Raw genomic sequence first — 19,104 nt, 5'->3', positions numbered from 1 at the left:
AGTGTGCTCTTTTAAATAAGGGTGGTCAGGAAAGGTCTTAGGAGGAGGTGATGTTTGAGCCATATAAATAGTTGGAGAAAACTGTGATTTACAGAGTGAAGTAAATTGCTTGAGATTATTCATTGATTTGTGGTAAATCAGCATGTAAATTTGTTACTGTGAAGCTAGACTCTTTAAATAAAATTGCTTTAATATATTATTTGTGAGTGATGATAAATGTAATGAGAGTATCTATTTAGATAACAATCCACATCAAACAATTGTGTCTATGTAGACCAAAATTACTTTAAAAGAGGTGAATAAAAGGCTTCAGAAACCATAAAATAACGCAGTTAGCTTTTGTACAGCCTGAATTGTATTTCCTTCCAGCCTACTTCACTCTGGCCTTCCTTTCACCCCTATCCACACCCCTTCTTTTATGTTTATTTTGTTAGTGATGCAGCTTCTTTAATGAGCAATTTCAAAATAGGGAATGACATTTACTTTATATTTTTTTCCTTCTAACTTTCCAGTCCTGTTTCCTGAAACATCTCCACTGCCCTGAGTTGTCATTAAAATGTTTTTCAAAATATCACACAATGCAGGCTTGGCTCGGTGGTGCATGCCTGTAATCCCAACGCTTTGGGAAGCCTAGGTGGGAGGATCACTTGACCAGGCTGTGCAACATAGCAAGACCCTACCTTTAAAATTTTTTTTTAAATTAGCCAGGTGTGGTAGTGCATGCCTATAGTCCCAACTACTCAAGAGGCTGAGGCAAAAGGGTCACTTGAGCCTAGGAGTTTGAGCCTGCAGTGGTAAGCTATAACTGGGCCAGTGCACTCCATTCCAGCCTGAGTGACAGAATAAGAAACTGTCTCTTAAAAAAAAATTACATAATACAAAATAGCAAGCACATTCTTATTTTGATCTGAACTATAAGCTCTTTCAAATAGCTTTTTTTCTCTCTTTGCCCTTATGTACCAAATCTTCCCACTGAAATCACATTACATTGAGAAGTCAGGGTAAATTTATATCCAGGGTTGCAATCTAGCTCCTCCATTTAAGAAATTCAAATAAGAACCCCTACTTTTATTTAATAACATTTTAGTTTAAGCTGTTAAAATTCTTATACACTTTTACTTCCTTTTTTGTTAGTTCTGGAAAGTTTAACTTGTAAAAGGCATTATAATTTTTAAAAAATTATTTTATATATTTGCAGTGTGCTTTGATCAGTTAGTTTGAAATGGATTCCCTTTGCTTGTCTTTTGGTAAAAGCATGGCACTTTTCTGCCTTTCATAGAAAGTGAACAGCCCTTATTCCTACAGAATAGAGTGTGGAGGGCAAAATTATTTTTCATAAGAAAAGGGACAAAGTAATACTTTTCTAAGCTTAATAAAAGACAGTTGTGGCTGAAAAACTGCAATTATGTCATGTAAGTTTTATCTTGCATAAGCAGCAGAGTGAAGAAATTCCAGAATTAATAAGCCTGCTGGTACAGCTGTGCCCTTAGTTGAAAAGTTCAGGGTGTTCTTTTCATACTCATGACTGGACATTTTGCTCCATATTAGCCTTTGCAAGATTAATTGGCTCCCTCCACTTCCAAGCTGCTAAAATATTTATAAATGGGTCTATTTATAGGATATAAAATTTAAAGTAGATGCAATAAATGATCATTTTGACTAAAAATTTTGTCTATATTTGGCTTGATTTTGTAATAACCAATAATTAGTTATTTTTAATTGTCAAGTCCTCTTAAATATTGAGTTATGAGATGAAAAATAAAACGTTTGAGAAATGATGAAAGGAAGTGGAGAGTTAAAAGCCAAAGACAGTCTTTCTAATCATAGCTTTGGTTATTAATGTAGCTGTAGTTATCATCCAGGGGGCAGTTCGCAAGTTGATCATCAGTCCTGCCAATGATATTAGAAGAAATTGGCTTAAAATAGAAGATATAATTTCATGACCCAGAAGTCTATCGAACAGTGTAATGAAATCTGAGAGAATTTCCTCTAATGTTTTAAAAAGTAGAAAATGTTTTCTTTTGAAGGAGTGGTTTTGGTATGTTATTAACTAGATGATTTCTTTCAGCCTTATGTCATGCATTTCTTAACTCTCTTTCTCCTGCTTTCCCACTCTTTCTCCTTAGAAAAGGAAGATTACATAGATCAAACAGGTGAACAATACTGAGCAGAAATGAGCAGGTTTAATCAGAGTGCACTTTTGTGTTTCTCCAATTTCAAAATTAAATCTGCATACTGCTGTTTTATTTAGTTTGCTTTCAACACAGTCTGAAAGTTCAGTTTCTTTATGAATGCCTGTATAACTTTGGATAGTGACTCTAAAATTACTCAGTGAATAGATGTATTTGCTCAAAATTAAAATAACAGAGAATTTTTATTATTTTGTCTAAATACTTTAAGGCTGAACTCTATTCCTAGGAAAAGTTATGAACCATGTGTTCTTAGAGCATGTACTTTAGAGCCAGACTCACCAAGTTCTTCCAATTATGAGCTAGGCTTATTTCAAGTCATGTTAGTTCTCTGAGGCTCAGTCTTTTCAATATAAAATTGAGATTATTTGTAATGCCATCCTTACAGAATAATTATGAAAATGCAATATTAAATATATTAAATTGCCTTTATAAGGAAATGACTACAGTGTCTGACATTTAGTACTCCAGCAACAAATTTTTATTCTTTTACCTTTTTAAAAAATATTTTTCTCCTTTTTTCCATATCTTATTTATACAAAAGCAGGTGGAAAAAATGTCACGGTCTTTCTGTTGTACTAAAGAGACTATCATATTTCTTTTGACTTTGAAAGATTTAGCTGTTTTTCAGGTTAATGGAAAACCCATTCAAAATTCCTTTTGAATTCTGAATTATGTAACAACCAGAGTGAAATGCTGGCCTTCCTAAAGGTGTCAGCTGAGCTAGAATTAATAGACACTTCCCAGAAAGAAAGAAATAAAATAGTGAACAGAGGGTTATTTTTTCTTTTTCTACCTAATCTTTTTAAAAAAATAAGTATCACTTAGGATTTTCCTTTTTTTCTTTTGAGACGGAGTCTTGCTCTGTCGCCCAGGCTGGAGTGCGGTGGCGTGATCTCAGCTCACTGCAAGCTCCGCCTCCCGGGTTCATGCCATTCTCCTGCCTCAGCCTCCCAAGTAGCTGGAACTACAGGCGCCCACCACCACGCCTGGCTAATTTTTTTGTATTTTTAGTAGAGACAGGGTTTCACCATGCTAGCCAGGATGGTCTCAATCTCCTGACCTCGTGATCTGCCCACCTTGGCCTCCCAAAGTGCTGGGATTATAGGCGTGAGCCACCGCACCTGGCCAGGATTTTCCTTTTTAAATTATCTTTTATGATACTGGGGAGTACTGTTCTGTAGCTAACATACTTAATTGCTGGCCTCTACTTTCAGTGGTTGGCAGAATAGGGACAGTGATCATATAGTTTATATTTGGAAATGGTTGAAATAATGCAAAAAGATTTCATTTTCATTAAAAATAATGACTCATTTCATGATGTTAATAAAGAATTAAACCATTTCATCAAAATGCATAATTAATATGCCTAATTTTTATTTTTTAAAGATTAAAATGAACAAAAAGTGTCATGATGGGAGCCTCATTGATAGTTTATCACAGATGCCAACATTATCATTTTAAAACAGGTAAACACCAAAACTTATAAATAAAATTAAGATATCTTAAGACATCTTTAAAAATATACAAATTATCTACAATAATATGTACAAATATAATACTTTGTCGTTGTTACTTTCTGGGGGTTATATTTTCATAAGCAAATTTTTAAAATTTTTCTACTTACAAGTCTAGATGATGATTAAAACAGTCACCAACTTCCACACTACAAACACAGATTTTTTTTTGTAAATATGTAGTGTTGCAACTTGGTATTTTCATTACTACACACAGTCCTTCTTCCTATCTCCTAAACTTTATCTGATAGTTTTCTATTGATGAGACATTTCTTTCTTCTATAAACATCTATCACAGAAGTCTTAACTGAATTGAAATGGGAGGAATTGATACTGATTTCTGTAAGTTATACATCATATGCTTCTTCAATTATATTTTAAGATATAACTATAACTTTATATTAATTTGTGTCTTTTATGTCAATATATTACATATATTACGATAGATGTGTGCTACATTGCTTTCAGATACTTTCATGCCCTTTGTTTTTGTTTGTGTCCTAAAGCATGTACTCCCCAGTTACTTGAGGATCTTAACAGAATTTAAAGATTTAGCAAAGAAAGCTGCCAATTCAAATTACTTACTCTTTCCTTCTCTCACAAACGTGAATGTATTTATATGTATATTACAGTGTACTTTATTTGTTCTTACTCTTCTAAAAATGCACACATAAAGTTGAACATAATCAATGCACAGCATTGGGATTTGTGAAACTTGAATTCTGGGCACACCTTGGTCCTTAAAACTATGGTACTATGACGTCCCTTGAGTCATTGTCTCTCAGTCTCCTTGACTTAATGCTAAATGAATATAATAACTGAATTGAATTTTGGAGAATATCATCCAGAATAAATTACCTGATGATTCAAAACATATTGAAAAGTGCAAAGCACTTTAGAATTCTAAGAGTGACTAATGAAAAGACTTCATCAAGACATATTATTTTCTCATGGTCACCAGAAAGGACACACCCAACCATTTTCTCCATCAATAACATTTGTGCATCATCTTCCATAGCTTTCATCCCCAGATGAAACTCTGAATAGGTCTTCATATCTCTCCCTGTATTTTGATTCTAGATTCCACTTGAAAAACTTACCCTGCAATAAATCATATAAAATGAGACAAAGGTGAAACTGTCAATTACTTTTCCATCTGAACTTTTGCAATAAAATGTCTGGATTCTTTAAACCAGGTGAAAACAAAATTATGAATGAAGACAAGTGAGTTATACGTTTTTTAAAGTAAGATTTCTAATTGTTTATTAGTATTTGATCTGAGATTGAAATTGAATGTCAGAAAAGGAAAATCACTAAATTGCTATTGTTGCTACTAATGAAAAATGCAAGTGGCTTTGCCAGTAATTAAAATAGTAGAACAGCAACTTTTATATTCAGAGTTTTATGTGGCACATACAACTTTCTTTTCATAGGTCTTCTGATTCTGGTACAGTGGTATCATCTGTAGGTTCGGTTGTTATCACTATAGGAATATTCTCAGATATCCATCCCTTAGGAGTCCTATTAAAGGACCGTCTGCCAGAAAGGGGATTGACAAAGGACATAAACCTGGGATCTGTTAGCAATAGTAGCTCAAAATCTGGAACTTTAAATTTAACCATTCTTGATGCTTTTTCAAAACCTCCAAATGGTGTGGCAACCCTGTGGGAAATTTAAAAAAAAAACAGATCTCAATTAATATTCAAATTTATTTGTCAAAATAGAAAACAATTTCATAATTTTATAGGCATGATTTTATGGGTGTATTTAATTCATTATTTTATGGGCTTACTTATATTCTATGAATGACTGTCATTTTCTGACCTCTGAGGCAAGCATTTCTACTTTAAAGACCATGTTTTTATGAAAAACCAAATATTGATAACAAATTCATTGAAGTTCCTTTGTATATACTATTAGTTTTGGACTAATCTATTCCCTGTACACTGAGCTCATTACAGACATGTCTTGCCTTTGTACTTTTACCAACAATATTTCCCCTATTCAAGATATTTCTAGGCCGGGCATGGTGGCTCATGCCCATAATCCCAGCACTTTGGGAGGCCAAGGCAGGAGGATCACCTGAGGTCAGGAGTTCGAGACCAGCCTGGCCAACATGGCAAAATCCTGTCTCTACTAAAATTACAAAAATTAGCCGGGCATGGTGGCGGGCGCCTGAAATCCCAGCTACTCAGGAGGCTGAGGCAGGAGAATGACTTGAACCCAGGAGGCGGAGGTTGCAGTGAACCAAGATCATGCCACTGCACTCTAGCCTGGGTGACAGAGTGAAACCTGTCTAAAAAGAAAAAAAAAAGATATTCCCTGCTGGGTGCATTGGCTTACACCTGTAATCCCAAGTACCTGGGATGCTGAAGCAGGAGAATCACTTGAGCCCAGGCGTTTGAGACCAGCGTGGGTGATATAGCAAGACCTCATCTCAGAAAAAAAGAAAGAAAGAAGGAAAGGAAAAGGGAAAGGAAACGAAAGGAAAAAAAGAAAAGGAAAGGGAAGGGGAGGGGAGGGGAGGGGAAGGGAGAGGGGAGAAGAGGAAAGAAAAGGAAAATAAAAGAGAGGCAGTTTACTCCCTGACTTCTCCACTTGGGTATGTCCTATAGTCTTGCAGTTCTAACTTCCTTCAAACTATCCCTGCCCACTTTCTTAGCCACATTCCTGCAGCATCAATTGTTCTATGTCAGTCATTTGCTACTCATGAAATGGTGCTTTGTATTGAGCTTCTCCTTTTAAGAATGTGGATTATCTGTTTGGGTTATCTGTGAATTATAAACTCTTTTAAGGCAAGCAGTATGTCTGTTGCATCTTTCTACCTCAAAAACCTTAGCATTCTTCCATTTGTCTTCTGAATAAAGCCCAACTTCTATATCTTATCATTCAAGATCCCACATAACTTTTTTGCTTTGTTTGATTTAAGCATTTGATTACTCATTCAGTGCCAGACAGAGTTTCAAGTGTGCAGTATAATCAAAGTCTTAGTTCTTACATTCTAGTGAAAGAGACCCTAAACATAAACATATACAAAAATATCTGATGGTGATGGCAGCTATGCATAAAGTTAAAATAGGGTGTTATAATATTGAATAACTGAATTACTAAAAAGTTACTTCAGATAGAATCACCAGGGAAGACTTCTCTGAAGAGGCGACATTTAAACAGCCATCTGAAGGTCAGAAGTTAGACATGTACAGTATGGCTAAAGTACATCAGCACTTCCAGTAGACAGGATAGCTAATGCCAAGAACCCTAAGGCAGAAATAATGTTGGCGTGTTCAAGGAAACAAAGGCGGCTTATGTTCCTAGGCTAGCAGGTGAGGGTGGGGCAGAGGGAAGAGGGGACAGAAAGGTAAACTTGTGTGGGACTTTTTCGAAATAAGGAATATGGATTTCCTTCTAAATGTGAAAGGCAACCATTGTAGGATGGTAAGCAGGAGATTATATAACCTAATTACATTTTATAAGGGTCATTCTGGCTGCTATTGCTGTGTGAACAGATTATAAGAAGACAACAGTGCCAGTGGTTCGCACCTGTAATCCCAGCACTTTGGGAGGAGAAGGCGGATGGATCACCTGAGGTCGGGAGTTCGAGACCAGCCTGACCAACATGGAGAAACCCATCTCTACTAAAAATACAAAAAATTAGCAGGGCATGGTGGCACATGCCTGTAATCCCAGCTACTCAGGAGGCTGAGGCAGGAGAATCCCTTGAACCCAGGAGGTGGAGGTTTCAGTGAGCCGAGATCGCGCCATTGTACTCCAGCCTGGACAATAAGAGGGAAACTCAGTCTCGAAAAAAAAAAAAAAAAAAAAAAAAAAAAAAAAAAAAAAGACAACAGTGGAAGGAGGGAAGCTATTGCAGTAACTCAAGCAAGAAATGATGACTTGTATTTCAGGTGTTTTATGTAAAGACGGAAAAAAGTGGATGGGTCAGGATATGCTTTACAGGTAGAGTCAACAGGATTTGCTGATAAATTGGATTAAAGCCATGAAGAAAATAGAAAAATCAATGAAAACTCCTACCTTTAGAGTTTTAGCAACTGGCTGGCAGAAGACAGAAAAGAACAGAGTTGGTGTGTGGGTGGAAAACACGATTAGACATCCCAGTGGAGAGGTCAATCATGCAGGTTTTGCCCTATTCACTTTCACGCATCCTTTAACTGCTTGCTCTTTGCATTTATGCTCTCCTACCTCACTGCCTCTACTCATACTCTTTTTTTTTCTCTCTCTCTCTCTGCTTGGAGTACGCTGATATTTACAACTGCATTTCTAAATCCCCTTTAAGCCCTAATTCATACTTAAGTTTCTTCTTGAAGCTTTCCCAATTTCCCACAGCCAGAAGTAAGCTTTCCACTCCGAAGTTTCCATGACTTCTATTTTCACCTCCCCTGCAATCCTATTTTATATCTTTCATTATATCCATTTGTATGTCTGCCTTTTTTCTTACCAGACTGTACTCTAAGAAGATTGGAATTCTCTCTGATGTATCTTTGTAATTCGTTACAATATACTTATATAATGCATTGTACCATAGGACCTGGCAAGACTATATAGATTCTCTAATATTGTGATTATTTAAAACCTGGAAGAGATCTTATTTTCTTTATAGTTCAATCACTCTGCTATCTTTCTTGACTACCTTAATTTCTGTGTGTTTTTTATTAAAGAATTAATTAAAACATAAATATGTACAGTCTGCTACAAATTTGATTCTATTACTTTCGTTTCAATTAAATTTTTCCCTCCCCAAACAGATTTTAGTCTGTAAAAAGGAAAGTTATATTCAATTTCGTTTGTATATTCCCATTGCATCTGTTACAGCAAGGGTCCCCCACCCTCAGGCTGCAGACCAACCATCTATGGCCTATTAGGAACCAGGTCACACAGCAGAAGGTGAGCGGAGGGTGAGTGAGCATTTCCACCTGAGCTCCACCTCCTGTCAGGTCAGCAGGGGCATTAGATTCTCATAGGAGTGCAAACCCTCTTGTGAACTTTGCATGTGAGGGATCAAGGTTGCAGGCTCCTTATGAGAATCTAACTAATGCCTGATGATCTGAAGTGGAATAGTTTCATCCCGAAACCATCTCCCCCCACCCTGCCACCCCTACACCCCTTCCCCCATTCTTGGAAACATTGTCTTCCACGAGACTGGTCCCTGGTGCCAAAAAGGTTGGGGACCATTGTATTACAGTGTCATGCAACTTCCTTATTAGAAGTTGCCTTTTTGTGACTGATAACTACTCTGTCCTTCCTGAGGTACCATGATCCAGGTTGGGGATGCAGAAGGAGACTTAATTCACTAGAAAGGCCTGTGTAAGAAGCACTCAGACTGCTGGAAGTAGAGTAAAGCCAACTATACTCAAGCATCAGGCATTACATCCTTTATCCAGCCAATTTGCTAGGAGCTAAATATGTTTGTTGCTGACAATAGTTACCATAGCCAGTGAGAACTGCAGGTGAACTGTGTCACATTTTGTTTCAAAATTATTTCAGTGGCATGAGAAATGTTTTCTGTTGCTTTTAACTTGCAATATAATTTGACACTTTCCTCTTTTAAAAAGTTTTTATTATGCACAGTGGAGAAAATAATCCCAAAAGCTTCTGAATACTGTATTAGGTTAGGTCAGAAGCCTAAAATTTGAAATTTTATAATGTTGACTTGAAAATTTACTATCAAACTTCTAAAACAATAAAGTCGTGTTTTATAATATTTACTAGATACCCTGTTCTTCAGTGTACTGTTTGAACTCTGCAATATTTACAGTTTTATAATAATACATTCCTAAAATTCAGTTTATATAAATTAAATCAGATTCCAAATTTGCTAAATTTATGTTCTTTTTTTCATGTATGTAACTTATAGTTGTTCATTCTTTTCTGTATGTATTAAATTCTGGGCTCTTGCCTGCAGAATGTTTAATACATATATACTCCTCAAGATAGCCTCCAAATTCCACCTCTTCAGTACTATGCCATAGTTTTTGTAGTAAGTTGATATGCCTCCATCACATATATTTTATCCATCTAAGGAAACCAAATGGCTATTTTGAATAGCCACTATTTTCCAGGAATATGCTGGAAGCAAGTAAGTGGAAATGAAAGTCATGGTTTTTACTCTTAAAGAACTTGTAATCTACTGAGAAGACAATAAAATGTTATGTTATTTTTCATAAGAAAGGCATACTAAATTATGTAGAATAACTCTCCCAGAATGCACAGGGAGCAGACAATATGATGAAAAGTAAAATAAACTAGAGTCCAGATGAGGATATTCAAGCTTCCAGAGGAAGAAAACAGAGCATTATGATCACAATCATGAACCAAAGATATGGAAAACAACTCTCCTAGGTTGAAGGAAGAAGAGATTATAGAGGAAAAGGAGTTACCAAGTACTAGACAAAGTTAACAAGAAAAAATAAAAAGATGCTACCTGGACATTCCTTGTCAGAATTTTAATGTTTTTAATATAATGAGCCATACAGGGAGGGAAGCCAGAAGGAATGTATAAAAGGAACGAATATGAGGCTGTCCATAATCTTTTCCAAAACATTACATACCAAAAAAGTATTGAATAGGTGTTGTGGAGAAAAGACTGTGACCAGGTAATTATTCATGTACCAATGTAAAAAATATACATGTATTATAGATATGCATGGACTTATATTGGTGTTCCCTTCCTAAGAGAGTTACTTGAAGACATATTCCAGATAACTTTTGGATAAATAACTCAAGTAGCATAATATAAAAAGTACTGGCAATAAGAATAAAGCCACTTTAAAAATGTGGTCATAGGCCGGGCACAATGGCTCATGCCTATAATCCCAGCACTTTGGGAGGCCGAGGCAAGTGGATCACCTGAGGTCAGCAGTTTGAAACCAGCCTGGCCAACATGGTGAAACCCCGTCTCTACTAAAAAAATACAAAAATTAGCTGGGTGTGGAGACAGGCGCCTGTAATCCCAGCTACTCAGGAGGCTGAGGCAAGAGAATCGCTTGAACCCAGGAAGCGGAGGTTGCAGTGAGCTGAAATCGCACCACCGCACTCCAGCATGGGTGACAAGAGCAAAATTCCATCTCAAAAAAATATATGTGATCATGAAAATTAAATACAAATGCAAGCTGCTATTCCTGGAAAAGAATATTTATCTAGTTTAAAATATTTATATGACAGAAAGGCAAATAGTAGTATGCAGATTAAATTAACAAGTATTAGCTGGCAGGCAGGGGATGAGAGTGGAGTAAAGAGTACATATTTCTCATCCTCCCATGCATAGGTGGGAATCAGGAGTTATTGCTTTGTTCTTGAATTTAATTATTAGGTATATCATTCATATATACAGTTGACTGATCTAACAACAATGATGGGTAGAAGTTAAAACAGGATTTCTTCCCTCCAGATCACCACAGGCAATAAAAGCAAACAAGGTAGAATTTATAGAGCACTGGAGAAAAAATAAAATAGAGCAGTCTAAGAGATGCGATTCAGGAGTCAGACTAGCTAGCCTGAAACACCACCTTGATCAAAGGTAAATTACTTGACATACACAGCACATGATTCCCCAATCATTAAGTAAAATCCATTCCCCTTTTAATATACATATTTAATGTGTGCCTACTGTGTGCCAGGTACTGTTTCAGATGTTGCTATGATCTGAATGTCTTCCAAAAATCATGTGTTGAAACTTAATCCTTACTGGTGGTATTAAGAGGTGGAGACCTTTGGGAAATTACTGAGTCATGAGGGCGCTGCCCTCATGAATGGATTAGTGCCCTATAAAGGGGCTAGAAGGAACTAGCTTAAGCCTTTTTTTGCCCTTCTTGCATCCATCATGTGAGAACACAGTGTTCACTTCTTTTGCCATGTGAGGACACAGCAAGAAGACCCTCACCAGACACCAAATGCTGGCACTTTGATCTTGGACTTCCCAAGCTCCCAGAACTGTGAGGAAATAAATTTCTGTTCTTTATGAATTATCCAGTCTCAGATATTTTGTTACAGCTGCACAAACTGAGACAAACACTAAGATCATAATGTTGAATAAAACAGATAAAGTTGCAGCTCTCTGTGGGTGCCTACCCTGTAGATAGGGACACTCACTTTTAGGAAAGGAATAGATAAATTCATAATATTATAAGGTAATGAAAAAAAGAGCTATGAAGAAAAATAAAGGAGAATGAGTAGATGAGAGTTTGTTCTATGTATCCATATCACTGTTGAATTTTAGTCCAGGAGAAAGAGTACTATTTAAATAAATTTCCAGGAAGTGCTCTGTGAGATGACATTTTAGCAAAACTCTGAAAGATGTGAAGGAATGATCTGCTGAAAATCTGAGGAAAGCATTTCGGGCCTAAGGAAACAAGGGCAAAGGCCTCAAGGTGAGAAGGAGTCTATTATGTAAGAAACAGTAGAAGCCCAGTGTGGATACAGCTGGGTGAGCTTGAGGAAAGCCTTGCAAGATGTAGCTGGAGACAGACAGGAGCCAGCACTGTGAGGTCTTCCAGGCCATGATAACAAGTTTGGATTGTATTTTATGTGTAACAGTTACAAAGTTTTTAGTTGGAAGGGGACATGACCTGATTTGCATTTCTAAATTATTTCTTTCTGGCTGTTCTATGGAGAACAGCTTAAAGGAGGGCAAGAGTGAAAGCACCAAGTCCAGTCTGAAAGCTTTTGCAGTAATCAAAATAAGAAATGATGGCAGTTTGTACTAGGGTGAATGTATTTTGAAAATAGACTGAATAGCCGGGCACGGTGGCTCACGCCTGTAATCCCAGCACTTTGGGAGGCCGAGGCAGGTGGATCACCTGAGGTCTGAAGTTGGAGACCAGCCTGGCCAACATGACAAAACCCTGTTTCTACTAAAAACACAAAAATTAGCCGGGTGAGGTGGTGGATGCCTGTAGTCCCACCTACTCGGGAGGCTGAGGCAGCAGAATCACTGGAATCCAGGAGGCAGAGATTGCAGTGAGCTGAGATTGCACCACTGCACTCCAGCCTGGGCGACAGAGCGAGACTCCAACTCAAATAAATAAATAAATAAATAATAGACCTAATAGGATGTTGCTGATGGTATAGAGTATAAGGTGAAAATGGAATTAAGGGTAAGCCCTAGATTGTTTATGTGAGCAACAGGGAATATAAATATGCAGTTTACTGAGATGAGGCAGATTTGAAAAGGAGCCCGTTTGGAGCTAGAGATCAAGTTTCATTTGACATGTTAATTTTTGTATGTTTGTTACCCATCCTATGGGTGATGTCCAGTGGCAGAGTGAAGCTCAGGGAAGAGTTCAGGCTGAACTCTTCATTGGCATTGCCAATGCTATCATTGGCATTATCAGCACGCAGGTGATATTTAGAACCTTGGAACTGCATACCATCACAGCCTGGAATGGGTGTAAATAAAGAGAAGTTGGTGCCTAACATACGGAGTTTGGAAAGGGAGGAGCCAGCAATGAAGGCTGAGAAGGAGAAAGATCTGGGGAGTTTGATGATCAAAAAGCCAAGGAACAAAATTATTTCTTGGAAGGGGGAATGATCAGCCATTTCACATACTGCTGTGAAGCTGAGTACATTGATCACTGAGAATTCACCATTGGATGTGACAACATGGGGATTAGCTCTTTAAGTGGAATGGTGGGATGCAGTCCTGATTAAAATGAATTCAAGAGAGAATGTGCCATTAGGAAATAGAGACAATAAATACAGACAATATTTAAGAACTTTTTACTGTCAAGAAAAAGCATAGAAATTTGAGGTAATTGGAAGAGAGCCTGGGGAAAAGATATTTTTATTAAAGAAGGGAGGCATTTTAATATGTTTGTATGCTGATAGGAATAACCCAATAGAGAGAAAAACAAATGATGCTGCAAGAGAAGGAATAATTGCAGGATAACCCTAGAGTGGATGAGAGGGATTGGGAATCAGTATGCAATTAGAGAGGCTGACTTTAGGAACAAGGCAGGCAACTCATCAGCTCTTTTAAGAGAAAAGGCAGGCTACGTGGTTCCGAATGTACTCAACTGGCAAATTTGATAATGAGAAGGTAAGGTAGGTGTCTTCCAATTTGCTTCCACTTTTTTTTGAAAAATAAAAAGTGATCCCATTGGTTGACAGTGAGGAGTAGGGTGAGGTATAGGATGTTTGTGGAAACATCCCATGTTGAGAAGAAAGTGTGAATTGTCTTCTAGGAGGTTCACAGACCGAATTTGCTAGAGAATGTTGTTGGATTGTCTGGCAGTGCTGAGATTTGTGGTAATCACTTTAAGGGGAGACAGCAAAACTATGTCTTTTTATCCAGCCACATTCAGCTGCTTAAATATGAGTGCAAAGTAGATGGATTCTGGACTTAATCAGAATTGGAGCTTTAAAAGTTGGGTAAAACATTTGGAGAGAGACGAGAGGAAGATGAGATGTGTGTAAAATGGAATGATCATAATGGCGAACTACAAAATCTGTCTAGGTAGAAACAGTGAGCAAAGGGATTGATGGACTTTAAAAAATGGCGTCATTTTGGTATGTGGAACTGAAGCATTATTGAAATAAAGAATAAACTTTGTTTTTTTTTGAGACAGAGTCTCGCTCTTGTCACCCAGACTGGAGCGCAATGGCACAATCTCGGCTCACTGCAACCTCCGCCTCCCAGTACTCAGTGTGTGGTCACAGATAGCAGCACTGGCTTCATCTGGGAACTGGTTAGAACTACAGAATCTTAGAGCACAGCCTAAACTTACTGAATTGGCATCTGCACTTTGACAAGAGCTCAAGATAATTCCCATACTAATAGAGTTTGAAAAGCACTTAAAACCGTGCCTGATACATAGTACTCACTCAATAAATTAGTTTCCATCATTACTATGCCTTATGAAGTTTAATAATCACAAGGTACCTGAATGATAATCTAAGTTCTTAAAGTTCTTTTTCAAATTAATCTCTCTTACACACTAGATGATTCAGGGTCCCATATTTTGTTATCTGGTTTAGTGACTGAGGAGTCTTTATGACTCGAATTTGATTCAGTACAAAAGAACACTTCTTATCTCAGATGTTCAAGATGATATTTTATCATTTTAAAATCTTGCCATTGTATATCAATAGTTTGTTCAGGGCCAGGCACAGTGGCTCACGCCTGTAATCCCAGTACTTTCGGAGGCCGAAGTGGGCAGATCACCCAAGGTAGGGAGCTCGAGACCAGCCTGGCCAACATGGCGAAACCCTGTCTCTACTAAAAATACAAAAAATTAGCTGGGTGTGGTGGCAGGCGCTTGTAATCCCAGCTACTCCGGAGTCTGAAGCAGGAGAATCGTTTGAACTAGGGAGGTGGAGGTTGCAGTGAGCCGAGATCACACCACTGCACTCCAGCCTGAGCGACAAGAGTGAGACTGTTTTAAAAAAAAAAGTTTGTTCAATGGTTGATTCACCCATGTATTCATGCAACAAATTACTGATTTCTTAGCATGTCTAGATACAATGCTGCATGCTAGGGAATCAAGCACGAAAAAATTGTAGATCTTAACCTCAATGAACTCAAAGACAGTGAAACATGAGGGAAAAATACAACATGGAATAAGCTAGTTACTCTAAGAGAAGAATGTCCTGAGTGCAGAGGAGCCTAGGGTAAAAAACACCTTAGCCTACCTGGTGGGTCAGAACACATTGCTTCACTTTTGAGCTCAAGCTCCAGACAAGCTACCTAATTTTTAGAACCCAGTGCAAAATGAAAACACAATGCCCCTTGTTCAGAAATTATTAGGAATTTGAAGAAAGAAACAGCAGAGGATCAAACCAAACATGGCCCTTTGAAATAAATAAATGTGGGGCCCCATGCAATTGCATAGGTCACACAACCACTACTTCGAAATTTTTTTTTTTTTTAAGATGGAGCCTCACGCTGTCACCCAGGCTGGAGTGCAGTGGGACAATCTCGACTCACAGCAACCTCTGTCTCCTGGGTTCAAACGAGTCTCCTGCCTCAGCCTCCCAAGTAGCTGGGATTACAGACGCCTGCCACCACACCTGGCTAATTTTTGTATTTTTAGTAGCAACAGAGTTTCACCATGTTGGCCAGGGTGGTCTCGAACTCCTAACCCCACCCGCCCCAGCCTCCCAAAGTGCTGGGATTATAGGTGTGACCCACTGCACCTGGCCCATTATTTGTTTTTTAAGAATGAATAGTTATCCATTAGATGCAATAGATTACAATTGAACATTTCTAGATTTAAGCACAAATTGATCAATTAACCTTGTATTTATTTATTCCAGAAATGAATTTATTCAGTTATTCTGTTTTCTGAATTACATCAAAGAAGATACATCCCTCTGCACTAAAATACAGTATTTGGGTTGGCAATTAGTGGATTGCTTTTCCCCTTTTTATCCAGCTCTATTTTGTTTTTTTCCTACCGATTTGTAGATCATTTTCTTCTCTTATAAATGAAAACATTTCCTTCGGTTTTATCATCCACCTCCCATCTCCTACTGTGTCGGGAATTGGTGGGTTCTTGGTCTCACTGACTTCAAGAATGAAGCCGCGGACCCTCGCGGTGAGTGTTACAGCTCTTAAGGTGGCGCGTCTGGAGTTTGTTCCTTCTGATGTTCAGATGTGTTCGGAGTTTCTTCCTTCTGGTGGGTTCGTGGTCTCACTGGCTCAGGAGTGAAGCTGCAGACCTTCGCGGTGAGTGTTACAGCTCTTAAGGCAGCACATCTGGAGTTGTTCGTTCCTCCCGGTGGGCTTGTGGTCTCACTGCCTCAGGAGTGAAGCTGCAAATCTTTGCGGTGACTGTTACAGCTCATAAAAGCAGCGTGGACCCAAAAAGTGAGAAGTAGCAAGATTTATTGCAAAGAGTGAAAGAACAAAGCTTCCACACTGTGCAAGGGGACCCGAGCAGGTTGCCACTGCTGGCTCCGGCAGCCTGCTTTTATTCTCTTGTCTGGCCCCACCCACATCCTGCTGATTGGTAGAGCCCAGTGGTCTATTTTGACAGGGCACTGACTGGTGCATTTACAATCCCTGAGCTAGATACAAAGGTTCTCCACGTCCCCATCAGATTAGTTAGATACAGAGTACGGACACAAAGGTTCTCCAAGGCCCCACCAGAGCAGCTAGATACAGAGTGTGGATTGGTGCACTCACAAACCCTGAGCTAAACACAGGGTGCTGATTGGTGTATTTACAATCCCTGAGCTAGACATAAAGGTTCTCCAAGGCCCCACCAGAGCAGCTAGATACAGAGTGTCCATTGGTGCATTCACAAACCCTGAGCTAGACACAGGGTGCTGACTGGTGTGTTTACAAACCTTGAGCTAGATACAGAGTGCTGATTGGTGCATTTACAATCCCTGAGCTAGACATAAAGGTTCTCCAAGGCCCCACCAGACTCAGGAGCCCAGCTGGCTTCACCTAGAGGATCCCGCACCGGGGCTGCAGGTGGAGCTGCCTGCCAGTCCTGCGCCTTGCGCTTGCACTCCTCAGCCCTTGGGTGGTCGATGGGACTGGGCGCAGTGGAGCAGGGGGTGGCACTCGTCAGGGAGGCTCAGGCGGCCCAGGAGCCCATGGAGGGGGTGGGAGGCTCAGGCATGGCGGGCTGCAGGTCCCGAGCCCTGCCCTGCGGGAAGGCAGCTAAGGCCCAGTGAGAAATCGAGTGCAGCGCCGGTGGGCCGGCACTGCTGGGGGACCCAGTACACCCCCCGCAGCCGCTGGCCCGGGTGCTAAGTCCCTCATTGCCCCGGGCCGGCAGGGCCGGCTGGCTGCTCCGAGTGCGGGGCCCGCCAAGCCCACGCCCACCCAGAACTCCAGCTGGCCGGCAAGCGTCCCAGGCAGCCCGGGTTCCTGCTTGGGCCTCTCCCTCCACACCTCCCTCCAAGCTGAGGGAGTGGGCGCCGGCCTTGTCCAGCCCAGAAAGGGGCTCCCACAGTGCAGCGGTGGGCTGAAGGGCTCCTCAAGTGCCGCCAAAGTGGGAGCCCAGGCAGAGGAGGTGCCGAGAGCGAGCGAGGGCTGTGAGGACTGCCAGCACGCTGTCACCTCTCACTACCACAGATACAATGAAGAGCTGCTGTTTGGAAAGCAGTTTTCTTTTCTTTGGCGTCATTGAGGCTACATCCCGTTTGTTTGAATTTGATTGCCCTCAACACACAAATTAAAAGAGAGTCCATTAATAGAGATGTTAAGTTTTCAAAGCGAGAGACTACTCATAAGATTTTTAAGGTCCCTGAAAATAGTTTCAAGTTTAAGTCAAAGTTAGTGAAGCAAACGTTTCCAATGAAAGATTTAAAATAGTCTACTGAAAAATACCTGTGCATCTATCTCCCCAGTTCCCATAACATAGAAATTCTTCAAACATAGGTCTGACTTAAAATGATTTTTCTATTTCATCATCTATGTAGTGAAGAATAAGCCTGTTTCATTCAGATTCACAGTTAGTAGATACTTTCTTGTTTATTTTGATGGGTCAGTGATGGATTACATTTGTGAAAATTAATAGTACTGGATATATAATACACCTATAATAATTACTAATTATTCTATAAGGTAAAGAAGTAGGTAAAATGATTGTATAAAAGTTAAAATATTCTACTAAGTAGCTAATGAATGTACTATATTTAAAGGTACTTAATCATATCATTGTAGAATTTATTTTGCAGATGGGGAAATTAAGATAAGAGGTTAAGTGACATACCCGAAGTCATACAGCTTTTTGAAGCAGAACTGGGAATCTGAAACTGCCTTTGCAAAATTATAACTGAGAAAATTATAACAGTGAGAGATCTTACCTGACTCCATCTTGCTTCTAACCTCCAAGCTGTTCCCCTTCCTTTCCTAGGAATAGGCCAAACTAACTTTGGGAGAAATTTATGGTTTAACTTCGAAACAATGGCGATAACAGCCCTTTCCCAAAACAAATCCCCTTCCTGCCTGGGGACTAGATTGCTCTTGCAGAACTAACACATCAGTCACAAGATCAGAAGTTATGGTTTAGGTGTCTTGCAACTGGAGGCTGCAAGATTCTGACCCTCCCCAAATTTTTCCTTGCGGATAACATCACTATGGTAAAACCTTAGAACAGTGTTTGAGATCTTTTGTAAACCCTGTACTCGATGGATCAGCTGGCACCACTCAGATCAATAAACTGGCTCATCTGATCTTATGGCCCCCACCCAGGAACTGACTCAGCGCAAGAGGACAGCTTCGACTCACTCTGATTTCATCTCCCACCTGACCAATCAGCACTCGTGACTCACTGTCCCCACTACCCACCAAATTTTCCTTAAAAAGTCTGATCCCCAGGGAGACTGGTTTCAGTAATAATAAAACTCTGGTCTCCCGTCATGCAGCCAGCTCTGCGTGAATTAAACTCTATCGCAATTCTCCTGTCTTGATAAATCAGCTGTCTAGG

General features: G+C 39.4%; 1 protein-coding gene across 1 annotated transcript in view; it reads right to left on the bottom strand.

The window, feature by feature from the left end:
• Positions 1-3,535: 3,535 nt before the first annotated feature.
• The window catches only part of MYOZ2 (myozenin 2), a 52,050-nt gene continuing 36,481 nt past the window's right edge, over positions 3,536-19,104 (bottom strand). Inside the window, exon 6 of the mRNA XM_004040322.5 lies at positions 3,536-5,368. Coding sequence (XP_004040370.1) covers positions 5,134-5,368 — 235 coding nt within the window. The 3' untranslated portion in view covers positions 3,536-5,133. The remainder of the gene's footprint in view (positions 5,369-19,104) is intronic.

The sequence above is a fragment of the Gorilla gorilla genome, chromosome 3, assembly GCF_029281585.2.
Source record: "Gorilla gorilla gorilla isolate KB3781 chromosome 3, NHGRI_mGorGor1-v2.1_pri, whole genome shotgun sequence".
Lineage (NCBI taxonomy): Eukaryota > Metazoa > Chordata > Mammalia > Primates > Hominidae > Gorilla > Gorilla gorilla.
The sequence above is the reverse complement of the archived record's forward strand: the minus strand, read 5'-3'. Positions and strand labels throughout refer to the sequence as shown.